This window comes from Rhinolophus ferrumequinum, chromosome 8, assembly GCF_004115265.2.
Source record: "Rhinolophus ferrumequinum isolate MPI-CBG mRhiFer1 chromosome 8, mRhiFer1_v1.p, whole genome shotgun sequence".
NCBI lineage: Eukaryota > Metazoa > Chordata > Mammalia > Chiroptera > Rhinolophidae > Rhinolophus > Rhinolophus ferrumequinum.
The window spans coordinates 29688883-29716033 of record NC_046291.1 but is presented as its reverse complement, the minus strand read 5'-3'; the positions used below and the strand labels follow the sequence as shown (position 1 = coordinate 29716033).

The 27151-nt window shown below is 39.0% G+C and overlaps 2 protein-coding genes across 7 annotated transcripts in view; one reads left to right on the top strand and one right to left on the bottom strand.

The window, feature by feature from the left end:
- The window catches only part of ALS2 (alsin Rho guanine nucleotide exchange factor ALS2), a 73752-nt gene extending 67174 nt beyond the window's left edge, over positions 1-6578 (bottom strand). The window contains exons 1-2 of one of the 4 annotated variants that reach the window (XM_033111513.1): positions 6216-6426; positions 6026-6066 (exon numbers count right to left, since the gene is read on the bottom strand). The gene's annotated coding sequence lies outside the window, so the exon portion shown is untranslated. The other 3 variants (XM_033111512.1, XM_033111515.1, XM_033111514.1) reach the window with 3 other exon arrangements.
- A 119-nt stretch (positions 6579-6697) lies between these two features.
- The window catches only part of CDK15 (cyclin dependent kinase 15), a 93154-nt gene continuing 72700 nt past the window's right edge, over positions 6698-27151 (top strand). Inside the window, exons 1-3 of one of the 3 annotated variants that reach the window (XM_033111518.1) lie at positions 6698-6792; positions 25407-25556; positions 25753-25847. In XM_033111518.1, coding sequence (XP_032967409.1) covers positions 6790-6792; positions 25407-25556; positions 25753-25847 — 248 coding nt within the window. In that variant the 5' untranslated portion in view covers positions 6698-6789. Of the gene's footprint in view, positions 6986-24454; positions 24681-25406; positions 25557-25752; positions 25848-27151 lie in introns of those variants that run through there. The other 2 variants (XM_033111519.1, XM_033111517.1) reach the window with 2 other exon arrangements.

Below are 27151 nucleotides of genomic sequence, written 5' to 3'. Positions count from 1 at the left end.
GAAGCTACTGTTCCTTTGTTGAGCTCTCCCCCCTCCCAGCATGCAGACTCAGGCCAGGCAGCCACCCTATTTCAGTCTCCATCAACGTAGCTAACACCATTAATTCCATCCTGATGCTTCCCTGAGATCCTGCCCCACCCAACTTTCAGGCCCACTCAAACCACTTCCAGTGGTTTTTCCACACAAATAGCCTGTCTTGAGTCATGCTGCAGACTTTCCTAAAATCTCTCAAAGGTTCACAAATCCAAACAAGCAGCATGTGGCCTTGGTGTACCTCATACCTCTTGCTAAGCAGCCCCAGGCCTGGCATTCGGCAGCCAGCCTAGGGTCACAGCTTAGCCTCTCCCAGGCATCTCCAAGCCAAGCACAGGTGGTTACCATCTACAAATTGCTTGGTGGCCCCTCCCAGGAAGCCCTGGGGTGGGCATGCTGGTGTCCAGCTTTGGACCCAGCTAAAGCACCACCTGGCTGCCTCTGCAGACTGGGCAGGCACCAGAGCCCTGCTGAAGTGAATCTTGATCCATAAGGTCAGCCCCTGAATACCGTGTTTCCCCGAAAATAAGTCCTAACTGGACAATCAACTTTAATGCGTCTTTTGGAGAAAAAATTAATATAAGCCTTAGTCTTATTTTACTATAATATAAGACCGGGTTTTATATAATATAATACCCGGTCTTATATTAATTTTTGTTCCAAAAGATGCATTTAGAGCTGACTGTCCAGCTAGGTCTTATTTTCAAGGAAACAGGGTAAAACTCCTGTACTCACGACCAGTCCTCACAACAAATCAGCTCTAAGGTCAATCCCTCTCATTAATGTGCAAACAGCAACCAAGGCTCAACTACAACAGGAGGGCACACACAACCTACACAAGGGACACACCTGGAGCACCTGGCTCAGGTGACCAGAGAGGCTGCGTCACTGGGCTCCATAGGACACCTACTACATAAGGTCACTCTACTATGACTAGAACACATAGTAGCTCTATCTAATACATAGAAACAAACACAGGCAGGCATCCAACATGGGGGGGACAAAAAAATACATCCCAAATGAAAGATCAGAACCTAAGGCTTCAGAAAAGAATTAAACAAAATGGAGGCATGTAATCAACCAGACACAGAGTTCAAAAAACTGGTTATAATGATGCTCAATGATGATCTCAGTGAGAACTTCAACAAAGAGATGGAAAACACAAAAAAGAACCAGTCAGAAATGAAGAATACAATAACTGAAATAAAGAAAACATTAGAGGGAATCAACAGCAGATTAGATGAAGCAGAGGGTTGAATCAGCGATTTAGAAGATAAAGTAGCATAAAATACCCAATCAGAGCAACAAAAAGAAAAAGGAATCCAAAAAAGAGAGAATAGTTTAAGGGGCCTATTTAACAACATCAAGCATGCCAACATTCTCATCATAGGGGTACCAGAAAAAGAGAGACAGTAAGAAATTGAAAACCTAGCTAAAGAAATAACAACGGAAAACTTCCCTAACCTGGAGAAGGAAATAGACATGCAAGCCCAGGAAGCGCAGAGAGTCCCAACCAAGATGAACCCAAAGAGGCCCACACCAAGACACATCATAATTAAAATAGCAAAGATTAAAGATACAGACAGAATCTTAAAAGCAGCAAGACAGCAAGAATCTTAAGCTAGTTACCTACAAGGGAGCGCCCATAAGACTGTCAGCTGATTTCTCAACAGAACCTTTACAGGCCAGAAGGGATTGGCACAAAATATTCAAAGTGATGAAAAGCAAGGACCTACAATTAAGATTACTCTACACAATAAAGCTATCATTTAGAATCAAAGGACAAATAAAGAGCTTCCCAGACAAGAAAATCTAAAGGAATTCATCACCACCAAACCAGTATTACAAATAATGTTAAAGGGACTACTTTAAGAAGGAAAAAACATCAAAATTATGAATAAAGTGGCAATAACTACATATCAACAATTTCTTTAAATGCAAATGGATTAAAGGCTCCAACGAATGAATAAGAAAAGAAGACCCTAGAGGTACTAGCCTGAGGGAGAGGGTCAATTACTTTGTGAGGGTTGTAAATGTCTAAGGATTATGTTGCTTTGCACACCTGAAACTAATTAAAAAAAAAAAAAAGTACACCTTTACATATGCTGCCCACAAGAGACTCACTTCAGATGTAAAGGCATATAGACTGAAAGTAAAGGGATGGAAAAAGATATTTCATGAATATATAAACAAACAAACAAAAAATCTGGGATAGCAATACTTATACCAGACAAAATAGACTTTAAAACAAAGGCTATAACAAGAGACAAAGAAGGACCCAGTAATTCCACTTCTGGGTATTTATCAAAAGAAACCCAAAACACTACTTCAAAGGGACATGGGCATCCATATGTTCATTGCAATATTATTTACAATAGCCAAGATGTGGAGGCAATCTGGGTGTCCATCAATAGATGAATGGCTAAAGAAGAGGTGGTACATATATATACAATGGAATATTTATTACTCAGCCATAAAAGAGAATGAAATCTTGCCATCTGCAACAACATGGATGGTCCTAGAGGGTGCTGTGCTGAGTAGAGTAAGTCAGATAGAGAAAGAAAAATGTCATATGATTTCACTTATATGTAAGAATCTAAAGAACAAAACAAACAAAACAGAAATAAATTCATAGATCCAGATAACATTTTGATGGTTGCCAATTAGGAGGGGGATTGGAGATGGGTACAAAAGGGGAAAGGATTAAGAAATAAAAATTGGTAGTTACAAAATAGTAGTGGGGATGGAAAGTATAGCATAAGGAATATAGTCAATTATATTGTAATAACTGTATGGTGGTATCAAATGGGTACTAGATTTAGCAGGGTGATCACTTCATAAGTTATAGAAATGTCTAACCACTATGTTGTACACCTGAAATTAATATAATATTGTATGTAAACTGTAATTTATTGTATGTAAATACAATAAATAATACAATACATAATACAATAATACAAAATACAATACAATAATACAAAATAATACAATAAATACAATAAACTGTAATTTATTGTATGTAAATTTATTGTATGTATAATATTGTATGTAAACTGAAACATAAAACAATTATTTAAAAAATACCTGTAAAGAGAAAATTATTTTCTTTGAGTAATAATTAGGCCACCTACAGCTGCATTCACAGTATACTGTAGTCACAGTATAAACTCAGGTTTACCACATTGAGTTTACCACCCAAACTTTAAAAAGTGTAAATGACCAGGTGATATCTGTGGTAATTTTGTATCTGAGTCACTCTGTCAACCTGTTCCCCAATACTGTGAGTGTTCATGATCAATATACGCCTGCATTTGCCAAGAGTCTCTAGAACTGAAATTCCCCTGCAGCCTTTTCAGAAGGATCATTCCTCATGTCCGAAGAAAAGCATTTCCCAGGAGAAAAACTCAAACAGCAAAGTAAAAATGACTAAATAATTTGGTCTGTCTCTTCTCCTTAGAAAATCTTGATACTGTGGCGCTGCACAGGCACATTCTTTTCCTATTGCAGGGAGGAAAGAATTATTTTTCCAGAGTCAAAAACTTTGAGACTAGAAAGTAAAATAAAGAAAGCATATTGGGAGAGAGTCTTGATTATAAATAAAAATTTTAAAGTTAAATAAAAATTTTAAAGTGCTAGTTTTAAAAACTATCTTAATCATACATAAATCTGTAAAAAAAAAACTAATTTATGTACTCATCACTCAGTTTTAACAGATATTAACATATTTTCATATTTGCTTCAGTTCCTTTTAAAATAGAAGAAAAAGTTATAAAGTTCTGGAGGAACCCCCACCAAACCTTTCTTCTCCAGAGTTAGCCACTTCTCCTAATGTGTCTTATTTCCATGTACATTCTTATACTTATATGTACTTTCATTAGATACATGTGTAGCAATAAAAAAATGTAGGCTATATTCCTCTAAAACAGTATATGAATGTATCATACTGTATGTATCCTTTGAGAACTTGCTTTTTTCGGTCAACGTTATGTACTTGAGATAACCACATGTTGATAAGCATAGATCTAGTTCATTCGTTTTTACTAAGGGATAGTATTCCATTGCATGAATAAACCATAGTTTATCCATTTCACACCCCTTTCCCCCCTCCCCTACCCCGGCAACCCTCTTCTTAGTTGGCAACCATTAAAATGTTATTTGTATCTACGAATTTGTTTCTGCTTTGTTCATCTTGTTCTTTAGATTCCACACATAAGTGAAATCATACAGCATTTGTCTTTCTCTATCTGACTTGCTCCACTCAGCACAAAACCATCTAGGTCCATTCATGTTGTTCCAGAGGGCAAGATTTCATTCTTTTTTATGGCTGAGTAATATTCCATTGCACATATGTACCATTTCTTCTTTGTCCATTCATCCACTGATGGACACTCTATATCTTGGCTATTGTAAATAATGCTGCATACATTCCTTCCTATTTTTCAACCCATACCTTACCTCGTTTCATATTAATACAGAATAATGGAAGGTTTTTACAAGTCAGTCATAGTCTTTGGCAATACTTTTAGAATGGACCTAGCAATACTACATTAAACCTATGTTTTTCCTGAAAAGATAGACAATCAATAGTAGTCTTTCCATCTAACCACACAAAACCTAAAATCAGGTCTCAGTGAAGTTTTTAATATACCCTTTGCTTCTTTAACAGTCAAAATGCCCAAAGTGTCTCAAATCACAACCTAAATTGTGAAAGGCTGCAATTTGGAGAGAAGGGATTCCAGTTCACATTGCTTAAATCTATTTTTAAAAAATAAGAGGCTTATATAACACCACTCAAATTTCCCTCCCAAAATTACCTGTCTGATACTTCATCATCTTTTCAAATGTTAATATTGTGAAACAGCTTTGAACTTTTCTTGCTATAATTATGAACCTTGACTCTGTCAATAGTAGTCATAGTTTGCTAAGTATTAAATTTAAACTAGGCATAGATTCCATCAGCAACTTTTCCACATCAAAATGCCCTTATGGAATACCAAAGTTACTACAGACCAACCTGAAATCATTATTTTCTCTAAGTCTATGTATCATCAAATTATCTGGACACTATCCCTTTATTTTAAAAAGTGAACTATAGTGCTTTTCTAAAAATATTCACTTTTCTTTCCCACCATTTAGGAAAAAAATGTCAGTTTGGGTCATGATATACTGTAAGAAGAAATTAATAATCATAAAAATAGCTGTACCAGGCACTGCAATAAATATGATACATGAACCATTAAATGGAAATTAAGTAACTTTCCCAAAGTCAAAGATGTAACTGAATGTTGACTCCAGGTATGTCCAGATTCAAAGCCTAGGATCTTAACCACTATGCTTATATTAGTAAGATTAAAATATTGCAATGGACTGCAAAAGTAAATTTTTCACTGCTTTAAATCCTTTAAGTATTCACTAACTCAAAGTTCAAGTGGTGACTCCAAATCATTCATATTTATGGTAAACTGAAACAATATTGGACCAACAGGTTTGTTGAATGTTTGTACCTATTGAAAACAAACACGTCACACAACTGTAAAGCCTTTTAAAGAACATTCACAACTAATCGAAAAGGCTTCAACAGTTATTTCCTTTCCATCCGAAACCAGCACTAGAATACTGTACTTGGAATATGCCACTTCAGCCAGAGTGCCTTTTCCTCTTCCCTCGTCATCAAAGGCCTAAGCTGTGTACAATACTTCTGCCAAAATATAGTTTCTTGTCCCCAAAGTCACCCTATTACCCAAGATCACCCAAACCAGCATCAGAATCATTTCCTCAAGATAGCCCCTATGTTATTTTCCTGTCTTCACATCTCAAGAGAACTTACCACCCTCTGGTGGATCACTTGACACACCAAAGGACTTGGCTAAACTACTAATTCTTAATATCAAAGTCATTTTCTTTTTCCTCAACCACCTTTTTAAGCCACCACAACCCTCGGCCCACTCTCCGCGATCTGCATTCCTGGGGCAAACCCGCCTGGGATTCTCACCAATGCTCGCGGCCAGGGACCCGGGTTTATCCGCTCAGCGCCTGGAGTGACATTCAATAAATCCTCATCAATGAATGGGTGAAAGGCAGAGTGGGTGGAGCCGGGAAGGGGTCGCGTGAAAGAATTTCACACCGCTGAGACCACCGCAGTGGCGCCCCGTCTTGGGAGGGAGGAAAGGGGGAGAAAGAACCTGGGGCCGGAGCGAAGGAGCGGCGTCGGGTGCTCCTCCACTGGCAGGCGCCGTCGGTCGGACGCAGGCTTGGGAATGAGAGGGCGCCCTCTCCCTGGGTTCCCGCAGCGCGCTCCCGGGCCTGGCCCTGCGCCTCGCTCCCAGATCCCGCCTCCCGCACACAGGAGGCCCGGGCCAGTCAGCCCTCGGAAACCAAGTGGCGACTCAGGGGATGCGCGCTCGCTCACCTGACGCTCCGCCCGCAGCACGGCGGTCTGTATCCGGAGCGAGCTTGCAGCCCAGCGCATCCGCGAGATCAGCTGATTCACGGGGGGCGGGGCCTCCAGGCAGAGGCGGGGCTGCAGGACGGCGAGTGAGAGTGAAAGCGGACCGGGATTGCTCCCGAAGTAGGTGGAGTTTAGGTGCCGACGGCGTCTGGTACGGATCAAAATTATCCAAGAGGCGTTGGCCACTGCGGACAACATCTTTAGAAGTACCGCCCCTCCCTTAAAATAGGGCGGAACCACCAGTGCCGAAGCACACTTGGGCGATGACGTAACGTGGAGTCGCTGAGGCCTACCTACCCAGTGATGCCATGGTAACTGCTGGTTGCTAGGGTGGTTGGGAGTTGTAGTCATTTTGTTACCATCTCGAACTGCAAGAGTCAGAAGAGTAAGCTAGCTACTCTTTAAAGCGAAAAGGCTAAAATAGCTTCAAACTGCTTCTATGGACTGTACCCTAACGGTAGTCGCTTCCGCCGCCGCAAGTGACGCCATCGCCTCGCCGCACAGGTTGGTCTAGTGTTCATGCTGTTTTCATACTACTTAGTGGCAACCCTAAAGGATAGAGTAAGTAAGGAAAGAGGAAACGAATTGGCCTCTTCTATGATTCCCACAAGGCTCCCCAGTATACAATATGATTAAAACCAATTTGCTTGCCCAGCACACAATTTCACGACAATCTGCTTGTCGCAGCCACAGCCCACCCCATCTCAACTCGCACCCAAGTCCTCTCATGAAGATTTTCCCGAGCCGCAATTCTTGGCACACAGTTGGTGAGAGCCGTCTGCTTCTAGGCGGTGTGCCATCATAAACGTGTATTCAGACCATCAACAACGGAAGTGCAGTCAGGATCTGAAGCTCCTGGCATAAATGGTCTATCATGTTCACCAACACCCTCAGCTCAATTGCCTCCTTGATCCTTCGCCCATCTGCCAAACCGTTAGTCTGTAACAATTCAACCAATGTTGTCCACTGTTGCACCAGTGCTGGAAATCACAAAACCCTGAGAATTGGCACCAGTGCAAACCAAAGGTGTCCAACTTCATTCGGGACTTCCATGGGTTCAGGCAATCTTGTTAAGCCTAATAGTCCTTTACAAATTGCTACTCAGAATTTCTATTCCCAGCCCCCTGCTGTTCCCAACCGGCACTCTCTCTTACCTTCTTACAGATTTCTACCCATCCACCTCCTTTGGTAAAAAAAAGTAAAATATAAAAAACTTGCCTCCTACATTTCTGAAGAAAATGAGACCATGAGGGAGGAATTTCCTTAACTCCCACTAGCCATTAATACAAAACCTACCTGCAGCCCCACCCTTCCTTTCCTTTTCCTTAAAAGAGGTGTTCTGTCCTCTCAAGGTTAATCCCTTTACCTGAACCCAGGATTCCTTCCAATCCTCTTAGAGACTTTGCTCCATTATTATCCCTTCTCTTTTGTGTATTTTCAATCTCCACCTCTCTTGTTACTCTTATTCTTCAGTTTATACCGTGTTTTCCTGAAAATAAGACCTAGACAGACCATCAGCTCTAATGCATCTTTTGGAGCAAAAATTAATATAAGACCCAGGCTTATTTTACTATAATATAAGACCGGGTATAATATAATTAATATAAGACTGTGTCTTATATTAATTTTTGCTCCAAAAGATGCATTAGAGCTGATTGTCCAGCTAGGTCTTATTTTTGGGAAAATAGGGTATAAGCCTGTTCCTGTCTATTCTATCTTTTAATTTCTTTTTGCTCTGTTCTCCTTTCTTTTACAACCACTTTTCTACCTCTACTTTCTGACCTCTCTCTTCCTTATCACAATCTACAATCTCTACATTTTCAGGTCTACTGAAACCAGTAGTCACCTAATTTTGGAATCTAATGATACAGTCTAAGAATGGAACCATTTTATACAACCATTTAAAAGAAAGAGGATAATGTATATGTATTGATATGGAATGATCTGGAAGTTAGATTGTTAAGAAGAAAAAAGCTAGATTCTGAGTCACATGTATTGTATTCCACCAGTTGTGTATTAGGTGTGTGTTTTAGAGAGAGAGGTATGATACATATCCATGTCTTTGTATATGCATATATTAGCTCTGAAAGATTACATTTGAAAGTGACTGATGCTGAAGAGAATTGGAAACAAAGGAGGGAGGAAAACTCACTTTTCACTCTACGCAATATTGCATTGTTTGAACTTGTAATGTTACAAATATAGTTTAAATATGCTTTTTTACCTTTTCTTCCCCCTTTTTCCACCCCCCCACTCCGGTTCAAGCTGTTGTTTCCGTCTATTTGTGTTTGTGTAGGACACAGCTCCCTGGCCCATGCTGGTATAATGAGACTTGCACTCCCCATGGCTGAGGCAGTCAGTCACCAGTCGTCGGTTGGCCACTCACAACAGCTCACAGCAGCTCTCACCGGCTGCCAGATGCTCACGATGGCTGCCGGCCATTCACGCTGGCCATTCACTACAGCACATGGTAGCCCGCGCCGGCATTAAGAGCATGGCGCTCCAACCACCTGAGCCATCGGACCAGCCTTTTTTCACTTATTTTTAAGACTTTTAAGTATGAAAAAAGTGTATAGTCTTATCTTCCCTTTTCTCTCATCCTCGTAGACTTCTGGAATACACTCTTTCCAGGTTTTCCTCCTATTCCTTAAGACCCTTCCTTCACCTTTTCAGACTATTTCCTTCACTTGTCCATTAAGTTAATGGATTAAATAAATATTTATTCCACACTTGTTATGTGCCAGGCACTGTTCTAGGCACTAGGGAGACCTGATAATGAACCTGTTCTCCTGGAACTTGCACTCTGGTGGTGTGGAAGATAGTCTCCAGAGATCTCTTGATGTTAAGAGATGGAATCTGTTTCTTCTTCCACTGAATGTGACCTAGCCTCATGATTTTTATTTTAACTAATAAAATGTGGCAGAAATGAAGTTCTGAGACTTCTGAATTAAGTCCTTAAGAACTGGCAGCTTCCAGATCTCCCTCTGAGAAACCAGTTGCCACGCTCTAAAGAAGTTTCAACGGTACTACGGATTGATAAGAGAAAATGTGAAGAGATAGGCCACGTGGAAGAGCATTAAGGTGCCAGAATGTGAGTGAAGCCATCAAGTTCCTTCCAGGCCAGCCCAGTTACTGCTAAATGCAGCTGAGTGATGGATACCAGCTAATGCCAAGGAGAGCGGAACAGTCTAGTTAAGCCCTGCCTGAATTCCTAACCCAAATTCCCAACAAATAATAAATTTTTGCTTTAAGCCACTAAGTTTTGGAATGGTTGATTAATGAAGCAATAATGGAAACATGTAGGAATAATGAGAGCTGACTCCTGTGCTCTGTGGAGAATGATCAGAGTACAGGAGTTTAAAAATGGAACCAGGGAGATCAGTAAGAGGTGACTGCAATGGTTGAGGCAAACAGTCATGATGGCTTGCCCTGGAGTGGCAGTGGAGCAGGTAGGGAGGAGTTAGGTCACTGATATATTATGAAAGTAAAACCTATAGTATTTGCTCATGAATTAGATATGAGCTTTGAGAGAAAGAGAGGAATTAAGGCCTAAGTTATTGGTAAAAATGTGCTGTTATTTACTGAGATGGGAAATACTAGTGAAAAGAGTGTGTTTCAGGATATAGGAAAGAAGTACCAAGTATTCATGTTTGAATATGTTATAGTTTATGTGGCTATTGAGAATCTGAATGGAGATGTCAAACAGGTAGTTGTACGTAAAAGTCTTGTGTTGAGGAGAAAGATCAGGGCTAAAGATGTAACTTTGGAAGTTGTCGATGATAAATAGAAACAGCCTGAGGCCTGACCTCTGAGACACTCCTCTATTTAAAGAGTGAGAAGATAGGGAAGATCTAGCCCAGAATCCTGCTGGGTTCTCTGAGCGGGAAAGTAATGTGTGTTTTAGAAACAGAAAGAAGGCAAAAATATCTAGCAGCGAGTGTATGAGAGGGAAGAGTGGTAGAAAATTAGGTTGTAGCGATCATGTAGGAATTAGTGGGTCGGATGTGGATTTGTCTTTTATTCTAAATGCAAGGGGAATAATCAGAAAGTTTTAAGTGGAGGAGTGACCTGATTTCTATTTCTGAAAGTTCATTCTGTCTACTAATGCTTCGTGTACTTCCTACTTCATTACACAGAATATTAGAAAAAAGTTTACTCAAGGGTTGAGATTTCATAACATTAACATTTTCTGTTTAAGTTCATTCTAACTGAATACAGAAGAGTAAGAAGAGAAGCATGGAGACTAAGTAGAGTATTGCATTAGGCTAGATGAGAGAGAATGATTCCTTAGACTAGGGCAGGGTTGTCCAAACTGTGGCCCGTGGGCTAACTGCGGCCCGCAATCCATTTTTAATTGGCCCGCAGCAAATTCCAAAAATATATTTAGTTTACTTAAATAAACCAGGTGAGGCAACACATACTTCACCTCGAGTGAGTGGCCCGGCTGTTTGTGTATTTTACCGCATATGGCTCTTGGTAAAAAACATTGAAAAAAGTTTGGACACCCCTGGACGAGGGTGATAGCAGTGCAAATTAAGAATTGGATAGATTTGAGACATTCTCTGGAAGTAGAATGGCATGATTTAATGATGGATTACACATGATATTTGACTTGTATGCTGCTTGCATTTTTTTTCTGAGCAACTGATTCATGGGAATTCCATTTTCTGAACTTCAGAAGACTAAGGAGAAGCATCTTGGCATGGTTCAAGAGGTCTGTTTTTGACATATTGACTTTGGGATACCTTTCCAGCACCCAAGTTGAAGTGTCAAATTGGCAGTTAGTGTGCTAGGAAGAAGTCAGGGCTGGAGAGAGAGATTTGAAAATCATTTGCACATAGCTGCCATTGAAAGCTAAAGGGAAATAGATGAAATTATCTGGGAGGAAAGTATAGATAAGAAAGTGTAGATAAGGCCAGGACTGAGCACTGAGTTGCCCAGACTTGGAAGTTGAGCAGAGAAGGAGGAGCCAGGAAAGATGATTGTAGAGGAGTCCCCACAGAGGTAGAAGGACTACTAGGAAAGTGTCCACTTCAGAGAAATCAAAGAGGCTTTCAAGGAGGCTGGCGTGATAAATGGTGTTGAATGCCACTAAAGAGTAAGGTAAGGTAAGGTCTGAGAAGTAGCCTGTGTGTTTGATAAGATGGAATCTCTGGTGACTTGGCAGGAGCAGCAAACACAGAAGCTTTATTAGGAGTGAGTTAAAGAGAGAATAGGAGGTGAGGAAGGAGAGACATTTCCTTCAAGAAGTTTTGCTGTGAAGTGGAATAAAAAAAAACTGGGGCAGTAAAAACGAAAACAAAAAAAAAACAACTGGGGCAGTAAAAACAAGCAAGCAAACAAGCAAAAAACTGGGGCAGTAGCTGGAGGGGGTGTGGAGTCCAGGTGTAGAAAAGTACCCCAAACCCAAGCATTTTAAAAAAAAAAAAAGTAGTTGCTGGATTAAAGTAGTTGCTGGATTTCCTGTTTTCAAAGAATCTGACCTTGCAGGGAAAAAAAAGATGTCCAATATGTCTTCCTATATGTCGTCATAGACTCATTACTTTCAGTGCATAATTTGGGTTGAATCTACTTATAAATATAAGCTCTTTTAGCATGGCATGTATCACACTAATTTGCAAACCCATATGTCTCTGTCTCTCTTGTTAGATTTTGAGCTCTCTGACAGAGGTTTTCTCACTTTTTTATTCTCTAGAGACTAGCACAGTACTTTGTACTTTAGCCACCGTTCAATAAAATTGTTTATTGAAATCTGCAATTTAACAGTTTGTTGAAATGCAGTTCATTAATACAGGCTTAAGTACTTGCCTCTTCTGCCAGTGACTCTGACTGACATTGGTTCTAGTTTTGGTCTTCAGATTGATTACCCACTGGGGGGAATTGAGGAGTGATTCTCCCACTTTCCTATCCTTAAAAGTCATAGAAGATAAGGGTCCTCCTGAGCTCAATCTTCAAAAGGAGTGAAGGCAATGGTTGACCTGCCTTGGGACCATCCATGTGTGAGTGTGTGAATATGTATCTGTGTGTGAGGGGTCGGGGGGGAAGGGCGATGCAGCCTCCGGAAGGTAATTATATTTGGACTAATTTTGATACTATTGCAATACAATATACATATTTTATAATATATTGTTTGCAAAATGCTTCTTATGTATATTTTATCCTTAAAACAGCCCCATAATAGGTATAATTATTCCTAAAATACAGGTAAAGAAACTGAGGCCCATTGACTTGTCCAAGTTAATCCAACTACTCTAAATGGCAGAGGGACTCAAACCTGGGTCTCCAAATCTAGATCTCCAAACTCCAAATCCTCTGTCCTCCACCCCTCCCCGCAACACACACACACACACACACACACTTCAACTGGATCAAGGTGGCCAATAGAGAGTTCAGGGCTAAGATAAAAAGTAGGTTCAAAAAGAGTTTATAGGGGATGACAGAATAAGAAGTAACAGGGTCAGTGAAGGTGGGTATTGGAAACCGAGAATAAGACTCACGGAGGGCAGTGTACAGGGGGGACTCAAAGTGGGGTCAGAATGAAAAAGAATTAAACATTGGTTCTAGGCTCCCGTCCTCTATATGTATATGTGTATGTGTGGGGGTGGGGTACCTTCACATACATACATAAATAAGTGGTGTTATTTAATTTAACAGCCATTTATCAGGAATCTGAAAGGAGTATACGATATAGCTCATACCCTCAAAGAATGTAATTACCAACTTGTTAGGAAAACAATGAAAATAGTAATTAGAATGCACAGTTCAGAAAATCAGTGATCCAGGAGCTCAGCATTTGGAGAGATGGGGTTATGGGGTGGGGAGAATCAAAGAAGCAAGGAAAGGTTCAGAGCAAAGATGGAACTTCAGCCAGGCCTTAAAGGAGGGATAGATATAGCCCAGGGAAGAACATGTCAGATGAGAAACACCTGAAGGTTGAGTCAGATCAGCAGGGAATGTTTGCGGGGCTAGTGAGGCTGCTTTTGTGGCTACAGTGAACTGCAGGTGGATGACAGGGGCACGGTGGTGGTTGGGGCAGGATAGAGTCTGGTTGTCAGAAGCCAAGATGAGGGAATTTAGACTGATTCCATTGGAAGTAGGGAGTCTTTGAGGATGTTTAATCAGAAATGATCAAAGAGGAATTTAAAAAGCATACCACAGAAAGATCTGGGTTTTCAAAGCAGAGCTGTAGTCTTTGTATCTTATTCTACTTAACCGTGAAATTAGAGGGTGTGTGTGTGTGTTACACTCTTTATTCTTACTGAATTAGATTACATTTATCTCCCTAGTTAAAAACAACTTAGACCTTTGTTTTAAAAAATGGATGCTGAGATTCTGAGTGGTTGAGATTTTAGAAAAGGGCCACCCAACTCTTGTTGACATCTGGGAGCACTTTGCTATGTGGGTGAACTTCATGCAAGAAGGTAATGACCAAAATGAGGAGCAAAGACCTTCTGATGACATATTGTGATTTGGGGAATGATTTAAATAGAAATGCTTCTCATCTCATACCAAAAATAATTAGTGGATTAAAATAACTAATCACCAAATGCAGGTAAGCAAATGCTAACTTATTATTTTTAGAATGGAAGCACAAGGCTATATGAGAGTTGTTGAAACATATGTTCATAAATCCTGTATTATGACATATAAATAACCATTAGAGCAAGCATATTTTAACAAAATGTTTTAATAAAATGTTTTAATAAAATGTTTATTAAATATATTTAAATAAAATATTCTTCTATATCTGAGTTATTTTTATGTAATATATGCCTAATAATGTGACACTTCTCTTATTCTTTTTTTTGTCTTTGCTCATTTATTCAGTTCTTTAAATTCCACATATAAGTGAGATCATATGTTATTTGTCTTTCTCCCAACTGTCTTATTTCATTTGGCATAATTCTCTAGGTCCATCTATATTGTTGCAAATGGTAAGATTTCATTCTTCATTATAACCGATTAATACTCCATTGTATAAATGTACCACAGTTTCTTAATGCAGTCATCTACCAATGGACATTTGGGTTGTTTCCAAGTCTTGGCTATTGTGAATAGCGCTGCAATAAACCTCTTATTCTTTCCTTGTCTAAGTTTTGTTTTTTGTTGTGTTTTTTTTTTAAAGATTTTATTGGGGAAGGGGAACAGGACTTTATTTATTGGGGAACAGTGTGTACTTCCAGGACTTTTCTCCATGTCAAGTTGTTGTCCTTTCAATCTTAGTTGTGGAGGGCACAGCTCAGCTCCAGGTCCAGTTGCCATTGCTAATTCCAGGGGGCGCAGCCCACCATCCCTTGTGGGACTGGAGGAGTTGTACAGGCAATCTTATGGTTTAGAGCCCATTGGCCCATGTGGGAATCGAACCGGTAGCCTTCGGAGTTACCAGCAGGGAGCTCCAACCGCCTGAGCCACCCGAACCTAAGTTTTGTTGACAAAACCTGTTCTGACATATCTTAGCATTCTGATCTCAAGCTGGGCATTGTATAGTCACTTTGATTTTTTGCTAAAAATAAAGAACTGTAGTTTGAGCTAAAGGGCCTCTTTTGTGTGTGTGTGTATTACAATGTATAACATTTAAATTGTTATACACATTTAAATAAAGCATTTAGGCCCCAACCTACAAAAAATAGTACCCCAAGTATTTATTTGAAAGTGAGTTGTCTAAAACAGAACATATTTTCCCATAGAAACAGTGAGATAAATAATGGTTGAGTTCTTGGACTAATCTACAAATGTTACGTGATTTATGATGTTCAACGATGTGTGTTTGCAATGAAAAATACAAATTAATTAATTAAAAGCAATACTTTTGCAATACTCTGTAATTTAAGTAAGAGAAGGAAACTCCTTTGGTATTAAGTAAGTAATTTTTCACGAGTGTAGGTACTTAAAGAAAATTATGTTTTAAGGGACAAGGATGAAGAGTTCCCGGGAAGCTGTGCACCTCTATAGCGCAGAGGAGAAGGGGCGGGTGAGCGGGAAGCAGCGCGGGATCCAGCCATACTGGATGGAGCCTTGGGCAACAGGAAAAACATGCGCCCTTATGCGCACACAAATCAAAATATCCTCTCATATTTGGACCCAATCGGAAAAAGTTAATAAAAGCCCGACATTTTGGAAAAACATCTCTATATAAAACCCCGCGTTGCCAATCAGTTCGTACACTACTGTCTGTTCTCATAACCCGCCCTCGGAGGTGGGGGTGGGGATGGGGGGAGCCGAGGGACCCGCTGCCACGCGGCGCTAACCGCGGGCCGATTGGAAACGACTGTTTCCTTTGCGTGGAGACAGAGTCGTAAAACAAGCTTGTCTTTATTTGAAATGTTGCTATTGAATTTTGTGCATCATAGATTTTTGACAGTTTTTTATTTGCATTTAAAAATGTTTGATTTTTTAAAATATTGCCTTAAGATTATTTATTTTGATTTGTCTTAATTACCGAAGTGTTTTGTTTTGTGTTCTCTTATGCTTCATCCCAATCCGGGACACTGGTGGGAAGCAGTGAGGAAGGAAGCCCCCCCCATGGGCCCCCCACGTTGAACTTTTATCCTTCTTTTCTTTCTCTCTCCCTCCTTCCCTCCCCATCTCTCCCTCTCCCTCTTTTTCCTTCCCTCCCTTCCTATCTTCTTTATTTTTTAAAATTTACTTTTCTTACTTTGGGTCTCCCACTCCATCAGCTTTCCCTGGCTGTTACTGGAGGGTCTGCCATGGCCAGGAGCCAAGTGGATCCCGGGAGCTGGGGAGAGCAAAGCATTTCTGAGGGGAAGAGGCCTAAACCATTTGCGCAGATTTTAAAAACTCGATTTTTAAAAACGTGTTTAAACCCACTCAATTTCAGAACCTTGGGGCCAAGTTTGGTTTGCCCAGCCCTAACAATTGCTAGGCTTTTATGTATATAATAACTGCAGTTGAAGGACGAAGTAACTGGGTGGGATTAAGAAAGAAAGAGTTTTTAAAAAGGACATGTGTAAATTTGAGAAAGACGTGGAATCACCTTGGCTGTAAGTGGCAAAGTCCAAAGAAAATGGGGTGAATGTGTGGTGGGAGGATAGATTTGGGGTTTGGGAGGAGTATTCTCTTGAGTAAAAAGGAGTTTGGAGGGAGGAAAAGTTGATTTGGCCAGTTCTCCATCCTGGCCACCGAGTGGTGCTGTCGGTACAAGGCTGGCTGCTTTCCGGAATTGGGATTGAAGAGGTTCAGGCATCCTAGGATGGAGATAGGAAGAGGGAGTCTCCGAGTGTTTGCCACAAAGTTTGCAGGTATCAAAAATTTACAAGTTAGGTTTTTGTAAGTTATGTTTATTTGTATTTATGTACCCACAATATATGCGTATTTTAAAGCAATAGTAGCTTGCAGGAGCCATTTTCAAATAATACCAAAACTCTCCTACTTCTAGTACTGTGGAGTGCACTAAGCTTCAGCATGAAAAAGGACAGGTTTCCAATCTCTGACTCTGACAGAGCAAGAAACTTTAGGGCAATGTTATAGAAGGTTATGGGAGCACTTACTGCGTTTCACAGAAATTAACAATGACAAGTTGTACAAAAGTACCATTATTCTTTAGTCAGCAGCCTCAGCCTTCTGTACTGAACTAATTGTTCTGATTGTACATTGATTGTGAGATGCTGTTAGAAAGAGAGGCGTGGAGTTGGAAACTGCAGATGGAAGGCATGCACCACAGCTTCTACTTTCAGGGATGCATATTTCCTGTCTAGAGAAAATTCTTCTATGTGAGTTAGGAAACCATTCTGACTACCAAAGAACAAAATTCCCTGCCATGTATAAGGGAACAGTATGCTGAGTTGTTGGACCCATTGCGTGTCAGGGAAAACTAATATGTGACAAGTTGCCTTATCACGGAAACTGATTATGCTATATTTACAAATCTCTTCTTTATAAAAAGAACATTAAATCACTCTTTAAAAAATCATGCTGTTATGTTGAAAGTGGATTATTAAATATAAAATTGGTGTCCTCCATTTCAGTGGGCAACAAATCATCCGTTCAAATCATTTCTGGAATTTTCCCTGAATGCATTCACACTCAAGAAATTAAAACAAACAAGCAATCATACAAATGCAAATAACAACAGAGAAAACATCTGGTCTGTAGAAACATAATTTTATTTTTTGCTTATCTTGGAAATAGGGAGTCTTTCAGTTTTCCCATATATACAGATTCCCAAGGATTCCTGTACAGTTTTAGACAAATGGTACTTTTTAGGTATAGTGTTCAGTATAGTTGCGTTATTTCACAAGCTAAGCCATTCTGTCACAGGAACACCTTGCAATTAGATTTCTTTACCTGCCTGTGAAATGTCTTTTTTAACCTGTCATTGCTTTTCAGTAGTTTTAGAACATGGACCTGCACATATGGAATCACTCAACATTCTTGAGCGTTCCATCTGTAGTTCAGTTTTGATCTACAACAGGTTAAACTACTCTTTCATAAGTGAAGGCCAGGATGTGGGGAGAGCCTGAACGTGAGACAGAATCTAGTATTACAGCTAAAAGCGCAGAATTTAAGGCTAGAAAACTGGTAACAGGGGCATTTGGCATTTCTGAGCAGAAATTCCCAGGGCTCTAGAAATTATCTTCTTAAATCAGTAAGAACTTGTAGAATTTGGAAATATGGCCATCTTGGTCCACATATATTTTCATTAACTCATCATTTTTGAACCTTAGTCTTTCTTGAAGGCAGTGGAAATAGAAGATAACAGTGGCACTTACACCATCAACTTCATGGTGAAAACTAAGTACAAGTAAATAGCATACTAGCATGCAATAATAATATGATGGAATGGCCACAAATGCATATAAAGGTACAAAGGAGACTGTCACACAGGGTGTCATGAGGGGACTCATGCGGGGTCTCTAGTCCCGCTTCCCACATAAGAACGCAGGACATGGTGAGGCCAAAAAGGAACACCCACAGAGCCATAGATAGGGGAGTCATGCCCAAACCGCTCTTGCTAGCTCAGCCACCATCTTCTTGCTAGCTCCCATTTGCTGTTAGCGTAGCCACAGCAGTTATATTAGTGGCCAGTGGCTCACTGGTTTCAGCTGACGGCCATCCAATCACAGTTGATGGCCATTTACTACCTGAGCCAGCACCTTTCCACGTGAGGCCAAGAGCCTGGAAACTGCACTCCTGGCTCTGTCCCCACAGAGACCCAGATACCATGTGCTGGCACTTCTGCATATTGTCAACAGACAGCACTCTCAGCATGTTAAAGTTTCAAGAAAGAAAAAAAAAAGCTTAAAAGTACTCCAGGAAGAAGGAAGATGTATGATTTAAGAATCGTACTCTGTAGCTTTTATTTGGGCCAAAGATGATGTCACATGCCTCCTGATTAATAAACTAGAGTCACCTATTATTGGTTCACCCTAAATATAATAACTAATTTAAATCTAGGCCTAACAATCAATGAGGAATGAGACCAAACAGAGAGATTTTGTGCAAATCAGTGTCTCCTTATTAAATAAAATTTGGAAAATGTAGTGGTCTTTGGGGGGCTTTTTAAATATTTTCTACTATTTGCTAGTTTATTAACCTTGAGAAAGTTATTTAAATTCTCTAAGACTCTGTACCCTCATGATTAAGTGGGGATAATAATGGTGCCTACTCATTGTCATGGAGTTGGAAGATCAGCACAGAGCCTGACACAGAGCAAGTTATTATTATTATTATTATTATTATTATTACTACTACTACTATTGTACTTTTATCTAAAGCCTCACTTCCCCCAATGGAACTAGGCAGGAATATAAGGAAGTAAATAATCAAAATGTGTGGATTTTATGTGAATATGTTTTTAAGAATATTGTTCTTCTTCTAGTTTTTTATTTAGAAAATTCTTAAACACACAAAAATGAACCTCCATATAGCCATCCCCTAGTATAAACAATCATCAACATTTTTACCAATTTTGGATTTTTTTATTCCCAACATTATTTTTCTGGAATATTTTAAAGCAAGGAAATTATGTTATTCCACCTATAAATACTTTAGTATGCATCTTTAACTGTAGGATTGTTTTGAAAACATAACAACCATGCAAAATTAAAAATAAATTCTTAAGATCATCTAATACTATATTTAAATTTCCATACTTGTCTCAGAAATGTTATTTTGCAGTGGTTACCAGGGAGTGCGGAATGGGGGAAATGGGAAAATGTTGGTCAAAGGTATGTATATATAGATTCAGATGTAAATGATGAATAAATTCTGGAGAGCTAATGTACAGTAGGGTGCCTGTAGTTACCAATACTGTACTGTATACTTGAAATTTGCTAAAGGAATAGATCCTAATTGTTCTCACACACACAAAAAGTTAACTATGTGAAGAGACAGATATGTTAATTAGCTTGATTGTGGTAAATATTTCACAATGTATACATATATCAAACTGTCACCTTGTATACCTTAGATATATACATTCTTTATTTGCCCCTTATACCTCAATAAAGCGGGGAGGGGGGAATGATGTCATTTTATAGTTGATTTATTCAAATCAGGATTCCAACAAGGTCTACATATTGCATTTGTGTCTCTTAAGACTTTTGAATTCTCTTCTTTTTTATGCCATTGTTTTGTTAGAGAGATTAGGTAATTTGTCCTTTCTGATTTGGCTATTTGCTTCCTTGTGGTGTTATTTTAACTTCTCTATCCTCTGTACTACTTATAATTTGCTTTCAGATCTAGACATTTGATTAGATTTAGACCAAATTTTTCTTTACTCAAAAATACATCACAGGTGGTGCAGTGTTCTTGTTGTACCACATCAGGAGGCACATAATGTCTGGATGTCCCAAATTTAGTGGAGCTAAGATTGATCAGTGGATTCAGAATGGCATCCACCTGACCCTTCATTGCAAAGCTCATCAATGTTTCACCTAATGATTTTAGCATCCATTGATGATTATTGCCTTTATCTATTTGTATCAGGGATTGCAAACAGTGATTTTCTACTCCTATCATTTCTTCTGCCTTTATTAGCTGAAATTCTTCCCCTCTATTTGATAACCTAGGAAAAACAATTGGAATAGAACAGGCAAAATACATACTTGATTTTCCCCCCTTTATCAATATTCAGAGTAATGAGTTAGTGCACTGGAAACCTCCAAGTGACTATTTTTGTATATAATCACTATAAAATTATGAATTTTACATATGTTGTATGTTTTAATCCAGTACAGTCATTATTCTTTTTCATATTCAAATTGTCTCATCTTAAGCCAAACGGGAGTCCCTACAAGTTGGCTCCTATGTCCTTTTGACATGACTCCCGTTAATTTAAGATTAGCCTGGGATATCTTTCTTGATAATTTCTAAGGTTTCATGCTCCAGACATTCAACCACTATTTCTTCATAGATGCTTGTTTCTTCTTAATGGAAAATTGTTGCCACGCAGCAGCCTACCCGTCTGTCTCCTCCTACCTGCCCCTAAAGAAAGGAGAGTCTGTGAGATGGATCCTTTCAGGGACTTTGCTTCACCTTTGTGCTTATACCTTATGTCTCCCTGTTTGGCCCCAGAAAGATGGCTGGCTAGTCAAAGACGGGTATGACTCCCCACGGGGGGAGGGAGGACAACCCAAGCCAGACATAGCCATGTGGGGACCATCTGAGGAACTCTCAGGGTCGATAGAGGTGGGCACAGTCCCCCACTTTCCCCTGGCTAAGGAGATCCTCTGCCTCTGTGGCTGCATTCCTTCCACAACCTGCAGGGCAAGTGACTTAGTGATGTGCTCTCCATCTATTCATAGGCATGAAGGTTTTATCCCTTGGTGAAGTTCTGATCCTGGGACTTACGGTTCAGCTGCCTGCAGGCAAGGGTGATTGGCTTGAATCAGTTTCCTATTGTAATGTATAGGATTCACAGATCTTGAGATTGACAAGCTTTACTTCTTTTACTTCCACACCTAACTAATAAAAGCCATGTGTGGGCCAATTTGGGGCTCAGTCCTTGAGGCTGCAGTCCCTTGGCCCCGCTTGCACTCTACTCTCATCTACTGTCTTTTTTAAACTTGTGCTGCCCTCCTCGCTCCCCACAACTCTTGTCGTGCTGGACGCGATAGAAAATCTTATTTAGCGACCACAAGCTAAGCACTAGGATTGCTCATTATTGTTGAGTTGTCATTGTTTCTAGATCTTTTTGGTTCCTTTTTTTTAAAGGAAAAATATCCTAAGTTCATGCCAATATTTCCAAATCAAATTTAAGATCACATATTTTTACTTGATTTATTTGATTTGATATTTATGTCTATTTTGTCTTATGCTAAAAAGTTTGGTTTCTAATCACATTAGCATAATGACTTTTTAATCCTAAAATACACCAACAGCAGTTTCAAAATAATAATAGTAATACTGGCACTATTAGTAAAACTACTGACTATACTTTATTTTCCCTCATTTCTTTGCCACAAAAGGTAATACACAAAAGCATTTTGCTTTTTTCACTTAACAATATATTTTGATGATCACTGCAAATCATTATATGTCCTTTTTTTATATACTTTATTATGTGGGTATCTATGGATTATTTTTAAAGTTTTTAACACAAACTTCACATTATTTCTCTTGTTGCCATCTGTTGAATGCTTGCGATAATCTATATATTATAAAAAAGGTCATAATTAGACCATAATTCCTAATAATCTGGCTAAATTAAATAAAGACAGAATGCAAAAATTGGAAAAGTGCAGACCTTCAATTAAACATTGTAGTTTGAATATACACCAATTGAGGAAGGAAAAAGGACTCCAAAAATGTAGTGTGGGAGAAGCTAGCCTGAAATTATCAATAACCTATAATTTTACTGCTAATTAAAAAATGCCAACCATTTGTGTTAGCACAGATTCCCTGGAAACAGAGCCTCAAACAAAAGCTTATATGCTAACACTTAATTTTGAGGAGGTGGAGGTGTCATGTGCAATCTTAGGGAAGCAGAAATGAGGGGGAAGTGAGAGTAAAGTAGAGAAGGAGGGAGAGCAAATAAATAGAGCGTATTTCTGAGCTGGATCCAGCTCCACAACAACATTGCTGGTTTCATAATGGAAATACCTCCATGGGACTTCCTGCATTTCTCAATTGTTTCTCCTGGCCCTTGCAGGAAGTTCCTGGAGAAGCCAGAGCCTCTGTTGTTCCATTCAGGCTGGTAACCAGACAAAGGGATCTCTCCTTGTTGTCAGCTTCTTGTGTGGGGGCTCTTTGGTCTATGACAGTGGGAGATAGCAGTTAACAGTGGCCATGCTTCAAAACAGCATGGTGGGCTTCTCCCACTAGGAAGCCGACCAGGCCTCTGAGGTAGGTCCGGCCAACCTGGAGTGGTGTTCAAACTGGGTCTGATTCCCGGTTCAAAATGAAATCATCTAAGTATTCATCCTTATTCAGATATTTTTGGTAACAAAAATTGTTTCAGACCCCGAGCTAGAAAACATCTTAAGAAGTAATTTAATTTTAATATTTTTCACTGACTTTAAACAAGACCATAAATTATTTTATTTTTGAAAATTCTGAAGGATCTTTTACAATTGCCCTCAGTAGCCCATTCTGGCATCTAAATATAACATTTAAACCTTTAAGAAAAAATCAGGCTATTTTAGTTCAGCAACTTGTGACTTAGATGAATTACCCCCTAGGTTAATAAAAATGCTAACCTTTTAAAAATTATAAAATTTATGATAATTAGAGAGTGATAATAAAAACTGCCTCAAACGTGGTCTGGAATATAGTTTTTGTATGATGAAGTTAACAATCTCCTTTTAGGAAGAAATCAGCATTGCTGATATAATATAATCTAATTATGATAAATTCTAATGGAATTAAGAAACATTCTGAGATACTAGCCTCTCTCACTCTGTTGATTATCAGTCAAAAATTTAAAAGTCTTTAACCAAATATTCCTTTTTTGTATTAATGTACCTAGTCACTTTTTTTTAAACTAAATGTCTCTAATTTGAGTGAACCTTTGAATTGGACTGTTCTAGGTCTCTTCTCTTATGGCAATTTTGAAATAAAACTTCAATACATGCTCATAATTAAATTATCTGAAAGGTTTTAAAAATCTATTGTGAGATTCAGATATCAAATATACATAAATATTGTTGTGATAATAGACATGACTTATTTTTTCCCTTAATGATAATGATTGTGTGTGTGTGTGTGTGTGTGTGTGTGTGTGTGTGTGTGTATCCTACATTCAGTCTCACTCAGATTAGTACATTATTGTGGCAATAACCAACCTTAGGAGTTTATGACAGAAAAAAGTTCTGTTCAAAGACTACAAACTAGCTAAGCTAGATCCTTGACATGCCATTATATTATAGTAAACATTAAATTTAAGGAAGGAAGCTGAAGAGAGGGAAGGAAAGAGGGAGAGAAGAAGATATTTCATGCAAACCCCTCTCTCTCTGCCATTGGTTAACTGTTATCTGTATAGTAAAACAACACAGGTGCTCACAAGATAGTTTTTGAATCAATGAATGAATGACTACCCTCTGGGACTATTAAATACACTATTACTTGAAGGCAAAGAGATGGAGTAGATAGCTTCAGGTTTCTTCCTGTTCTATGATTCAGTGGTTTATTTTACTACTAAGAGTTGGCTAGGTTGCAAATATATTTTAAAGTCTGAAAAGCAAAATGTTCTCAGATGAAAGGCAGGGAGAAAATACCTCTCAACACGTCCACTTCAGTACCAGGGGAGCCTAATAAATATCATTATTATTTACATGGATAAGCAACGTAAATTCATTAAAACTATGTATACCATTAGAACTAACTTGTGGCTGGAATAAGAGCCTTTACTGTGCCAAGTTTTATTCTATCCAATGTTAGCCATCCTGTTTTCAGTTGTGCACATAGGAGTGCAGGCAGCCGCTTTTCCAATGTATGGTTTCTTGTACCGATAAAGGAAAACTGCTGAAGTCATGAGGCTGCTCCAAGCAGAACCCTCATGTGAGTCATATGAAAGCTCCAGCATTACTGACCTCTGGCAAAAAAACAGTGAACGAGGATAGGAGGGGCAGAGGGGGAGAGGTGCAAGTGTGGGTTTTCTTCTTGAGCCTAGAAGATTATGGGTCAAGAGCTGTGTGCAAAGACTCTCCAGCCTGGATGCAGCTGCCATCGCTGTTGGGAGGGAAGCGATGCACACAGCTGTCAGAGGAGTGCGCCTGTGATGATGGAGGCTGCGATCGAGGTATTTGTATCTGAGGAGGAGCATCTTCCTCTACTGATAAACCAAGGCGGTCAGAGGCTCCCTTTCTGTAGCAGGGTCGGATTTTTCTGCCGTGGGTCTAAACCAATAAAAAGAAAAGTCTATTAAAGTCACAGAAAATTTATGGCTGTTGTTATCAAATTTGGGGATGTTTCTTGTAAACCGAGAGGAAAAAAGAATCTTATGTTTTGAGCTGCACGAAACTCACTTGACTTGTAGTCAAGAAAGTAGTTGTTATTCTCTTAAAATCTCTGCAGTACTAAACTACAGAGCTGAATCTTTGAAAGGAAGCTGCAGTATTGACATGCTGTGGGCTCAAAATTCAATAATTAGCTCATGGTTATTAGCAATACCATACTAGGAAATTATTCCCCTAAAGAAATAAATGAAAGGGACATGAAAAAAAAAGTCTGAATTAAACAGGGAAAAATCAGAAATTATCCATCAGAGAAATTTAGGTTAACCTGAGTGTTAAAGACATATTTTCAGGTGAAGAAAGAATGTAATGTTTCAGCTATTGATATAATTTTGTTTTGGGTTCTTTATTTTAGGGATCTGACTTTGAGGAAAGGTGGCTTTTGGAGTGTAGGAAGCTTGGAAAACATTTGAAGAGTGAAAATCAGGCAAATAAAGAAAAAATGGTTTATGCTAGCCACTGATGCTTGACTTTGCATAAATGTTAATCCTGCACTTTCTTTTTTTCTCTAGCTAACAAACCTAAAAGAAGCATCATGTTCCATGACTTCAGTTCACCCCAGGGGACGTCAGGCTGCCCGTGACTGGAAGTTCAAGAGTAAAAGGTCACGGAGTAATAGTGATTCTTTTCAGGAAGAGGATCTGAGTCAAGGTTTTCAGTGGGTGAGTGAGCAGCTGATGTTGATCAAGAATGTAATGTGTGCTTGTCTAGGGAGGCTGGCCCTATTTCCAGGGTAATTACTGAGCAGACCTTCCCAAGTACACTCTGGCAAATTTTTCTGGGGGAAAAAAAAATCAACATAAAAAAAAAACAACGCTTTCTTTGCTACCTTTCACCTCTCCCTGTTCCCCTCAACAGAGGAAGAGCCTCCCTTTCGGGGCAGCCTCATCTTACTTGAACTTGGAGAAGCTGGGTGAAGGTTCTTATGCTACAGTTTACAAGGGGATTAGCAGGTGAGTGACTCCACCAGGGAGAGACTTCAGAGATGAGGATCCCTCTCCCCTGATGTGACATTGTAAAGCCAGGTGACACATGGCAAAAGTTTGGGACCTATGCAAGACATCATAGTCAATAGGAAGCGACAAGATGATTTAAATAGCCTTGAAAGAAAAACTTCCCATGCCCCAATTGAGATCAGCTTCAGGCAGAGGAAACAGCAAGGAAGAAATCCCAGAGGCAGAAGCAGGCCTAGTCCTTGAAGAGGAGAGTGGAAGGAGATAAGGACACGGAGGAGTTGTAGTCACCATAGGGCTGTTGTATAGGGTCTTGTAGATCATTCCAGGGATTTGGATTAAAAAATGTAATAGTGCAAAAACATCAATCATTCTCTAACCTATAGTCTTAACGTATGCTAAACATGTTCAAAAGCTACAATACCGTATTTTGACATGTATAATGCGTACTTCTTTGCCCAAACTTGTGAGGGAAAAATAACAATGTGCTTTATACATAGGTAGTACTAATTCCGTATCTATATAAATGTTTTTAATTCTTTTATTTACGCTTAGGAGTTAAAAGTGTACCTCTAGAAATCAATAACAATATCCATATGCAAAATAATACCCTGGAATACGCCAATCGGTTTTGTTGAACTTACAACGAACTTGCAACAACAAAGAGTTCTTGACCTTCTATGATGCATAAATACCGTAAATTTGTTACTGGTACATAAAATTTCTTGTACCTTGTACCTGTTCTTGTGTTTTGTAATTATTTGTTACATAAAATTTCTTGTACCACAATATGTTAAAAAATAAATGCTAAAATTCTTTTATAATACATAAAGCAAGTACCTAAATGTAAACAAGTAAAAATTTGAATTAAAAAGATTAAAACGAAAGATTTTGTCCCTGAAAGTTTGGGCGAAAAACGTGGGTGCGCATTATACATGGGAGTTCATTATACTTGGCAAAACACGGTAATTAAAATATTATAACATAAGTATAAGAAAAGACAGATAAAAAATATATGAGTTTAAAAAGACCAGAAAAGTCACAAATCCAAGTATTAATAAGATCTAATATATAATTATGGTGGCATGTCAACTCAGCAGGGAAAAGATGACAGTCCAACAAATGGAGCTGGGACAATTGTTAGCAATTTGGAAAAAAAATATACAATATGAATTCCCAGTGGATTAGAGTTAAATGAAAAAAAAAAATCTAGGAAATAGTAGAATAGATAAAAGAATTCTGTGTAACCTTTGGGCTGGAAGTGTCTGTCAATACATAACACTTAAGTCAGAACCCATAAGGGA